At 45.4% G+C, this 10607-nt stretch overlaps 1 protein-coding gene across 17 annotated transcripts in view; it reads left to right on the forward strand.

The window, feature by feature from the left end:
* The window catches only part of LOC106611719 (uncharacterized), a 47908-nt gene that overhangs the window by 33716 nt on the left and 3585 nt on the right, over positions 1–10607 (forward strand). For all 17 annotated transcript variants that reach the window (XM_014212220.3, XM_045723919.1, XM_045723922.1 and 14 more), the window contains 9 exons: positions 3469–3599; positions 3751–4037; positions 6211–6337; positions 6424–6604; positions 6694–6798; positions 7038–7085; positions 7237–7330; positions 9916–10102; positions 10211–10494. In XM_014212220.3, coding sequence (XP_014067695.2) covers positions 3469–3599; positions 3751–4037; positions 6211–6337; positions 6424–6604; positions 6694–6798; positions 7038–7085; positions 7237–7330; positions 9916–10102; positions 10211–10494 — 1444 coding nt within the window. The remainder of the gene's footprint in view (positions 1–3468; positions 3600–3750; positions 4038–6210; positions 6338–6423; positions 6605–6693; positions 6799–7037; positions 7086–7236; positions 7331–9915; positions 10103–10210; positions 10495–10607) is intronic.

Consider the following 10607-nt stretch of genomic DNA (forward strand, 5'->3'; position numbering starts at 1 on the left):
CAGTCGGTAGTAGCAAAAAAGTCCTGTAGCTTATCTGCTTCATCTGACCACTTTTTTTATAGACCGAGTCACTGGTGCTTCCTGCTTTAGTTTTCACTGGTAAACAGGAATCAGGAGCATATAATTATGGTCAGTTTTGCCAAATGGAGGGAGAGCTTTTATTTGCGTCTCTGTGTGTGGAGTAAATGTGGTCTAGAATTATTTGAATTTTTTTCGTTCTGGTTGCACATTTAACATGTTGATAGAAATGTGGTAAAACAGATTTTTTTCCCCCCCTGCATTAAAGTCCCTGGACACTAGGAGTGCCGCCTCAATGAGTTTTTCTGTTTGCTTATGGCTTTAGACCGTACTCAATAAGCTGTATTAGTGCCAGCATCAGTTTGTGGTGGTAAATAGATAGGTACGAAAAAATATAGATGTAAGCTCTCGAGGTAAATAGTGTGGTCTACATCTTATCATGAGATACTCTACCTCAGGTGAGCAAAACCTTGAGACTTCCTTACTTTTAGATTTTGTGCACCAGCTGTTGTTTACAAATATACACAGAACTGCCGCCTCCGGTAAGGGGTGGAGGTCTATCTAGCAGATACATCTGGCAGGGTTTACGATGCATGTTATCCATGTCGTCGTTTAGCCACGACTCGGTGAAACATAAGATATTACAGTTTTTTATGTCCCGTTGGTAGGATATTTGTGACCGTAGCTCGTCTATTTTGTTATCCAATGATTGTACATTGACTAATAGGACTGATGGTAGAGGCAGATTACCCACTCGCCATCGGATTCTTTCAAAGCACCCCGACCTACGTCCCTGATATCTCCGTCTCTTTCTCATGCGAATCACAGGGATGTGGGCCTTGTCGGGTGTCTGAAGTAAATCCTTTGCGTCCGACTCGTTAAAGAAGAAATCTTGGTCCAGTACGAGGGGAGTAATCGCTGTCCTGATATCTAGAAGCTCTTTTCGTGTCATAAGAGACGGTGGCAGAAACATTGTGTACAAAATACGTAAGAAATAATGTGAAAAAACACACACAATTGGTTAGGAGACCGTAAAACGGCCGCCATCTCCTCCGACGCCATTATGTTATCTCTCAATAGCCTGAGGTGGCTTCTTCCCCTTGGCTCTTTTCCTCCACTAACTGGACAGGGAAAAGCAAATTCCTGGTAGGTAGCCGCCATCTGGTTTTGACCTAGTCTGTGTTTCCAGATCAACAAGAATGAATGAGGAGATAAAGAGATGAAGCCACTTTAGACTGTTGAGATAAACCCTTGTGTGTCCAATTCAAGGAGAGGTAGTCAGAGAGAGATTGCAGAGACAGACTCATGGGTAGGTATCTCCCCAAGGCTTGAGACGACAGCGCTGAGCTAGGGTATGTGAAAATGTATGGTTATCCAGAGTGCACATTAAAGGGAGACATGACGTGGGCAGACAGGCCAGTTTCTTTGTGTGTGTGGATGGGACGGCACTCCCTCGTATGAAACATCCCTCTCTTCTAGTCTCATCTCCTCACAACTCCTCTCCTCACAGTAGAATGATCATACATGGCATGCACTTTGTCTAGTGTGCTTTGTGAATGCTTTGAAAGCTATTTCTACTAGAGGTCGACCGACTATGATTTTTCAACGCCGATACCGATTATTGGAGGACCAAAAACCCGGTACCGATTTAATCGGACAATTTGTTAAAAAAAAATGTATATATTTTTAAATGTTCTTTTTTTTATACATGTGTATATATATTTGTAATAATGACAATTACAGCAATACTGGATGAACAATGAACACTTATTTTAACTTAATATAATACATAAATAAAAAACATTTAATCATAAATAATTAAACATGTTAATTTGGTTTAAATAATGCAAAAACAAAGTTTTGGACAATGATAGTATAAGTGCAATATGTGTCATGTTACAAAGATAACATTTAAGTTCCTTGCTCAGAACATGAGAACACGAAAGCTGGTGGTTCCTTTTAACATGAGTCTTCAATATTCCCCGTTAAGAAGTTTTAGTTTGTAGTTATTACAGGACTATTTCTCTCTTTACCATTTGTATTTCAAACACCTTTATCTATTGGATGTTCTTATAGGTACTTTAGTATTGCCAGCCTAATCTCGGGAGTTGATAGGCTTGAAGTCCTAAACAGCGCTGTGCTTCAAGCATTGCGAAGAGCTTCTGGCAAATGCAGGAAAGTGCTGTTTGAATGAATGCTTACGAGCCTGCTGCTGCCTACCACCGCTCAGTCAGACTGCTCTATCAAATATCAAATCATAGACTTAATTATAATATAATAAACACAGAAATACGAGCCTTAGATCATTAATATGGTCAAATCCGGAAACTATCATTTCGTAAACAAAATGTTTATTCTTTCAGTGAAATACGGAACCGTTCCGTATTTATAGAACGGGTGGGTACCCTAAGTCTAAATATTGCTGTTACATTGCACAACCTTCAATGTTATGTCATAATTATGTACAATTCTGGCAAATTAATTCCGGTCTTTGTTAGGAAGAAATGGTTTTCACACAGTTCGCAACGAGCCAGGCGACCCAAACTGCTGCATATACCCTGACTCTGCTTACATTGAACGCAAGAGAAGTGACACAATTTCAGGCACCGTATTGATTATATGCAACGCAAGACAAGTTCGTTAAACTAGTAATATCATCAACCATGTGTAGTTAACTAGGGATTATGTTAAGATTGATAGTTTTTTTTATAAGATAAGTTTAATGCTAGCTAGCAACTTACCATGGCTCCTCACTGCCTGCACTCGTAACATGTGGTCAGCCTGCCACGCAGTCTCCTCGTGGAGCGCAATATAATCGGCCATAATCGGCGTCCAAAAATGCCGATTACCAATTGTTATGAAAACTTGAAATTGGCCCTAATCAATCGGCCATTCCGATTAATCGGTCGACCTCTAATTTCTACCCCAATAGAAGCAAACAGTTTAGAACTAAATTCACCCTGCTCTTTTACTCAGCAGTGTTCAGATAAACCCTGATGAAATAGTTATACAGCCGTACACACACACCTCCTGAGTTTGGCATTCGTGTCAGTTTTCATGTGTGTCCCTCTGTGTTACCAGGTGTGGGTGTCCTTGCTGTGCCCGTCAGCATACCCCTCTCGTGGTACAGACTTTTTATAAATGGATTTATTTGAATCAGACATGCCCACATGGTAACCTTCATGGTGATGGTCAGTGCTGTGACGTTATTTAAAGCCTGCTTTGGGCTGCAGTAGGGAGGACACTCTGAGACCACATGGGGAGACTGTCTGTGTCATGGATCAGGTGCTATCTGGTCACTCCATGTTATCGATCCACTTCTACTGGTTCACTGTATTCTCATGAAGGATTGCTGTTCTAGTATTAATCCAATGTGTTATTTTAAGGATACCCTAGTCGGATGACGTAATGGACTGAATTGTCTCTCTCTCTCTCTTTGTGGAACGACAGAAGGAGAAACAGTTCTCATCGCCTGGAGGGAAACGCCCCGCCTCGCCCTCCAACATCGCGGGACGCCACCGCTCGCCCTCCCCCGCCCCCCTCCCGACCAGCAAGAGAACCCCCTCCCCCAGTGCAGCAAAGTAAGACATCACATCTCTCCCCCAGAAAATGTGTTAACAATATTGAATATAAAACAATATTAGATGTTTCTTGTTTAATTGTGTACTATTGAAATTGTTTAGATTTGTTGGATAATTGCTAAAACTGTCAAATCTTGTCTCCCCTCTACAGGCAAAGCCCCCGTAACCGTCCCCCGTCACCCGGAGGTACCAAACATCGCCCCCCGTCCCCTCAGCCCAACTCGGCCAAGCCCCCATCCCCTCAGCCCAGCTCGGCCAAGCCACCACCCATCCAGAGACCGGCCCTCACCCCCACTGGCCCCCCCACCCTGCGGAAGAAAGACTCCAAGCCAAAGGACCTGTGTCCCATCCAGGCTGTGGCCCCCCAGTCCCCAGAGCCCCCCCAGACCAGCTCAACACCGGCTCCTAATCCCACGTCCTCCAGTAAGACCAAGGACGGTGAGCAAAGAGAACCTACAACCTCACTGAGATCACCTTTCTCTCTGGGCTGAGTTAGCTATTTCCATCTGTTAGTACCACAGTCATGACATGGGGCCGAAATCTCACTTGAGTAAGGACTTTGCCGAGCTCAGGTTAAGCAAGAACAAATGCTGACAATCTGTCTTCTGAGACTCACTTTCTTCAAATAAGGGGAGAGGGGGCCTATACTGTAAGCCCCTGAAGCAGTGCGTTGGAAACCCTGTATTGTATTACTGAGTTCCCATAAAGGGCATCAGCCTCTGCTCTGTCCTCAATCCGGAGGTATCTAAATGATTTATGGCAGTGATCATCAACTAGATTCAGCCGCGGGCATGTTTTTGTTGTTAAGTGGATGGATCGGGGGCCAGATCATAATTATAAATGATTTGTAGACTGCAAATTGACCGCAAGAAGCCCAAACAGATATATGTGTATGATCTCTCTATTATACGTGGAAATACTTGGGAACAGATTTCCCAAATTAAATTCACTTGGACCTGATTTCCTTGTATAAAAAAAACAACTAATATGTCCAACATAGAGGGCCAAATAAAAACCCACGGGATGCCAGTTGGGCAACCCTGATCTATGGCTTAATAGCTGTTTCAACACAGTGTGTTAGTGGGCTCCTCTCCTGTGCGGTTCATTAGCAAGGGAAAGTGACATGGCAGCCCCAGTAGCAGCTTAGTGTGGAGCTGTAAATGCTCTGTGAACCAGCTGTAGTTACATCCTGTTAGCCCTAGAGGTCTAGTACCCCCTTCTGGTTGGAGTCCTGTACTACTACTGTAGAACTCATTAGGAGAGGGTTAATGCATTTGTGTGTGTGTGTGTGTGTGTGTGTGTGTGTGTGTGTGTGTGTGTGTGTGTGTGTGTGTGTGTGTGTGTGTGCTGAAGGTCCTCACTGCTCCCAATGGGACTTATTCTGAAGTAGGAGACATATCTTTTTATGACCAGCAGCCACAGAGATGGCTGTGTCACTCTCTGTGTGTGTGTAATCTGTAGTAGTGCTATGGCTGCTGTGTGGTTGTGGCTTGGTTATGTCATTAAAGGAAAGGTTCACCTATTTTGAATGTTTTGTGGTTTTAGTGCATCTGAGTGATCTATCGATTCCCTGGGTCATTTCATGTGTATCTGAGTGATTGGCGGTGAAGCAGGTAGAAATCCGTAGCGTTGTGATAAAGTCGCTATCACTACACTGGAAGTTCTAAGTTGCAATATTCCTACCTGGAGAAATGTGTCATTTAACAGAGGGTCTAGCACATTCTTCCTGTTTGTCTGCCTCTTTAGTCCAGGGTGCATTGCATGGTGACGCTGCCAGAGATATTATAGAAAGGAGATAGGAATCCAATGAATGAAGGAACGTATAACGCCCCACCCAGCAGACTGTTGACCAATCGCGTTGTCATGCTGTGTCACGCGGTTGCTAAGCTAATCGTCACGCAATCCCTTCTCAGCCTTTTTTCCTCAATGTCACGATTCCAAAGCTATACGATACTATAGATGGCAATTTAATTCTCACATCTCAGAAAAGATTTGTAATGATGTACTTCTTGTTGACGAAATTCGTGCTAATGTTGGGTGTTTGAGCTAGCGCCCAATAGACTCCCATTCACTCCTTGAAGGAGAGCACTCCTTGTTCCAGAATTGCCCAGAATGCACCGCGCGGCCCATTGACGTTTCCCATCGCCTCAAAAGTATATCTGCGGTTGTGAATGTCAGACTGCTGTGTGAGGCACATGGATCTGCAGGTTGAACATGGTGAGATTGTAGACTCTTAAATTGATAGTGCAGTTTGTTTAGGCGATTTCTACAGCTAACTAGCTACTTTACATGCTGATATTGTCTTTCGAGTTTATTGTGTGTAGCAACGTTTGCTAGCTAGCTACCTAGCTAGATAGCCAGCCAGCCCATAGAGAACATTGCATTGTGGATTTTGTAGTCGACTTGAGCTGCAACAGATTTCCACAACAATTTTCCTTGTTGCTACCAACCTCTATTATAACGCTGAAATGAAACATTTGTTCACAAAAAATATTCTCACATATTAGTGTTATTTAACACTGTAAATTAAAGCAATGGTTTTGGGTGGATTTTTCCTTTAATGAAACAATACATTTACTAACCTCCTGTGTGGCTGATATCTGTCTCTCAGAGAAGTCCATGGCGGGCACCAACTCCGCAGCCGAGGCCGCCATGATCCTTGCCGAGAACCGCCGTCTGGCGCGGGAAAAGAAGGAGCGAGAGGAGGCACTCCGAGTACTGAGAGAGGAGGAGGAGAAGTAAGGAGACATGCTGCTAGAACACTTTCAAGTGGTCTCTCCATCTTTCTGTGGGGGGGCATTGACCTTTCCTATCCTATCTACAGGCTGAGGAAGGAGGAGGAGAAACGCTTGGCCGAGGAGGCACGGTTGAAACGCCTGGAGGAGGAGAGGAGGCTGGCGGAGGAGAGGAAGAAAAAGGAGGAGGAGGACGCTCTCATGGCGGAGGCAGACCGAGAGAGACTGGAGGCTGAGGAGGCCTGGAGACAGGCTGAGCTACAGAAAGAGGTAGGGACACACACACATTCAGTGTTGTTGGTGTAATTTTATTGTTTGATTGGTTGCTTGTGATTGACCACCGGTTTGTCCAATCGCAGCGTGAAGAGGCGGAGGCACAGGCTGCAATTGATGCAGAGAAGGTCCGCATTGAGAGGGAGAGGGTAATGGCCCAGAACCATAAGGAACGCATGGAGAGGAAGAAGGTGGGTGGAGAATCACCATCACATCATGCATGCTTGATCATACACACTGCATACGTTGACTGGATGTTTCAGTAACCTGTTCATCATACACATTCAGTATGCACACTCAGTGAAAATAGCCCCTGCATCCACTCCCTGTATACCAACACTTGAACGTAAAGGCAGTCCAACCATTCAACCAGGGTGTAATTTGCCAGAAATTGGTCACGTCAATCTCCCTGTTGCTCTTCGACTTGCAGAGAATTGAGGAGATCATGAAGAGAACCAGAAAAGGGGACCAAGAAAAGGTGAGTTCACATTTCTCAAGCTCTGATATCTCCATGGAAACTGTGCTTTCCACAATAGCCAAATCAGCTTGGATTAAAAACATCCAGTAATCCTCCCACATACTAGTTGATACATATTTTAACCGGCGCTCTGTCCATGTGTCCTGTGTAGGGAGATGATGATGATGATGATGATGAGGATGAGAAAGACATACAGGATGGAGAGGAGGAGGGCGAAGAAGAAACCAACTGTGTCAAAACCAAGGGTAAGTGTCCACCATCACTTAACCATCCCTTTGACACAACGGGGTGTGTGTGAGACAGCTGGGCAGTATGGGCAAAAATCCCTATCATGAATGGACTGAGTTATAGCGATAAATAGAACAATTCACTTTAATGAGTACTTGCTGCTGCTGCTACTACTACTTTAGATATAACTATCAACTGTCGTGTTAGAAATGTCCCAAATTAGCAGACTTCTTTCATTTCAAACTTCACATTTCTCTGGTACAGGCTATTTATCCCAGTTATCGATATCAGTAAAATGCCTTTGGTAAGTGGTCGTCGTTGTTGATCATTTTCAGTATGTCATCCCAGCTCTAGCGTATGTTAGGGGTGTGAACTTTTAAACATTCAAATGTTTAAACAAAGTTGGGATCATTAACATGAAGTTTTTTTTTTTTGCCAAATTTAAATCACAATGCAGTTATCACAAAACATATTATTTTCTGTGTTATAGCCTAACTAGATGGTTGGCTATGAAGGCCTGGGGAATGTTGTCATTTAAATCAAAGCAGACGGGAAGAGGCCAACTTTGGGCTACTTTTTGGCGAATTTGCAAGGCATGAAAATCAAGACATTGTGAGACACAGATTTCCAAGACTTTCTTTCTGCCTGCCCCCTCCTCCCTCTCTCTTACCCTGGCTCGCCTGCTCTTGGCCAGAGTTCTGTGTATGATGACGAGACGCTCATGTCTCCGCCCTAACAATGGGAATCGTTGTCCCAAAGGCGGGAAAGCAGGCGACAAGCTCAGGTCCAAAATAAATAAGATTTTGGCAAGAGTGAACCTCTTGCTTTGCCTCTTCCTGTGTGTGTGTGTGTGTGTGTGTGTGTGTGTGTGTGTGTGTGTGTGTGTGTGTGTGTTTTCAGTCTTCGGTCTGTTGCACGTAGAATATCCTAGCCCCTTCATTGATGATAGGCCCTACTTTACTGAAGTTGCAAGACATTGCAAGCCAAGAAATTGTGGGATGCAGCTTTTTCTTGCCGATAGATAGGCCTGGTGCACGGTTCAGACTGTCTGGTGGCTGACCTGCCTATACTGATAGATAGACCTAGTACACGGTTCTGTCTGTCTGGTGGCTGACCTGCCTATACTGATAGATAGATAGACCTAGTACATGGTTCTGTCTGTCTGGTGGCTGACCTGCCTATACTGATAGATAGGCCTAGTACACGGTTCTGACTGTCTGTCTGGTGGCTGACCTGCCTATACTGATAGATAGACCTAGTGCACGGTTCTGACTGTCTGGTGGCTGACCTGCCTATACTGATAGATAGACCTAGTACACGGTTCTGACTGTCTGGTGGCTGACCTGCCTATACTGATAGATAGACCTAGTACACGGTTCTGACTGTCTGGTGGCTGACCTGCCTATACTGATAGATAGACCTAGTACACGGTTCTGACTGTCTGTCTGGTGGCTGACCTGCCTATACTGATAGACAGACCTAGTACACGGTTCTGACTGTCTGGTGGCTGACCTGCCTATACTGATAGATAGACCTAGTACACGGTTCTGACTGTCTGGTGGCTGACCTGCCTATACTGATAGATAGACCTAGTACACGGTTCTGTCTGTCTGGTGGCTGACCTGCCTATACTGATAGACCTAGTGCACAGTTCTGACTGGTGGCTGACCTGCCTATACTGATAGACCTAGTGCACGGTTCTGACTGTCTGGTGGCTGACCTGCCTATGCTGATAGACCTAGTGCACGGTTCTGACTGTCTGGTGGCTGACCTGCCTACTGATTTAGGCCTAGTACATGGTTCTGACTGTCTGGTGGCTGACCTGCCTATACTGATAGATAGACCTAGTGCACAGTTCTGACTGTCTGGTGGCTGACCTGCCTATACTGATAGACCTAGTGCACGGTTCTGACTGTCTGGTGGCTGACCTGCCTATACTGATAGATAGACCTAGTGCACGGTTCTGACTGTCTGGTGGCTGACCTGCCTATACTGATAGATAGACCTAGTGCACGGTTCTGACTGTCTGGTGGCTGACCTGCCTATACTGATAGATAGACCTAGTACACAGTTCTGACTGTCTGGTGGCTGACCTGCCTATACTGATAGATAGGCCTAGTACACGGTTCTGACTGTCTGGTGGCTGACCTGCCTATACTGATAGATAGACCTAGTACACGGTTCTGGGTGTCTGGTGGCTGACCTGCCTATACTGATAGATAGGCCTAGTACACGGTTCTGGGTGTCTGGTGGCTGACCTGCCTATACTGATAGATAGGCCTAGTACACGGTTCTGACTGTCTGGTGGCTGACCTGCCTATACTGATAGATAGACCTAGTACACGGTTCTGACTGTCTGGTGGCTGACCTGCCTATACTGATAGATTGTTGTGAATTGACAAAAATCTGTCTGAATTTTTCTTATAGTTTTAACGGAAACCGATACAAAAATGGCAGTTTAAACATTAAGAAAAATTGTCCATCTGTCACATCCCTAGTGAGTGCATACACTGTATGTGATTAACTTGTCTGTTTGCACAAACACCACTGTTTGTGAGTGTACATATTGAGTCATCTGCCATCTGCTTATTTGTCCCCGCAGACGACGAGTCAACCCAGGCCGGAGATGTTGCCTTGGAGACGGATGGCCTGGATGAGGAGGAGCGTGGACTGGCCCGCAGCGAACCAATGGGAGTGCGGGAGGAGCCGTTGGGATGCGTGAACGGGATACCGGAGGCAGACAACAAGGAGAACAACAGAACCACCGCTGAGGAGCCTCTGGCTGTTAGGTATAACACACCCACACACGGTATACCACTCCCAAATGCTCTAGACACAATGATATAGGATTATTTTGGCTATAGGCATCTTTCATTCACTCCCTCTCTCCCCTCCAGTCCAGTGCCTAAGGGTCATTTAGTGGGGGGCTCAGAGTTCTTGAACGAGGACTCTAACAAGCTGGCCCCGGGGCTGAACGGTAAGCCTGGCCCCTGGAGCTTTGAGGAGCTCATTGACCTGGGCGTCAACTCCAAGGGCTGTCCACTCATCGACGCTGACGACCACAACCAGGGCCTCATCGACTGTGACGGGGCCCCCAAGGGACCCAGGGTGGTCTTCGAGGACAAGGGGACCCCCGTGGCCACCCTCCACCCTTCCAGTCAGCCCATCGAAGCCCTGTCAGGTGTGAGAGTTATTTTGGAAACAACTGTTTGTATAGCTTATTTACTGTTACTGTACTGCACATGTTGTATAGAAAAGTGAATAGCTTTGTGGATATCAAATATTGACACTTGT

This window comes from Salmo salar, chromosome 09 (assembly GCF_965601325.2).
Source record: "Salmo salar chromosome 09, fSalSal1, whole genome shotgun sequence".
NCBI classification, from domain to species: Eukaryota; Metazoa; Chordata; class Actinopteri; order Salmoniformes; family Salmonidae; genus Salmo; species Salmo salar.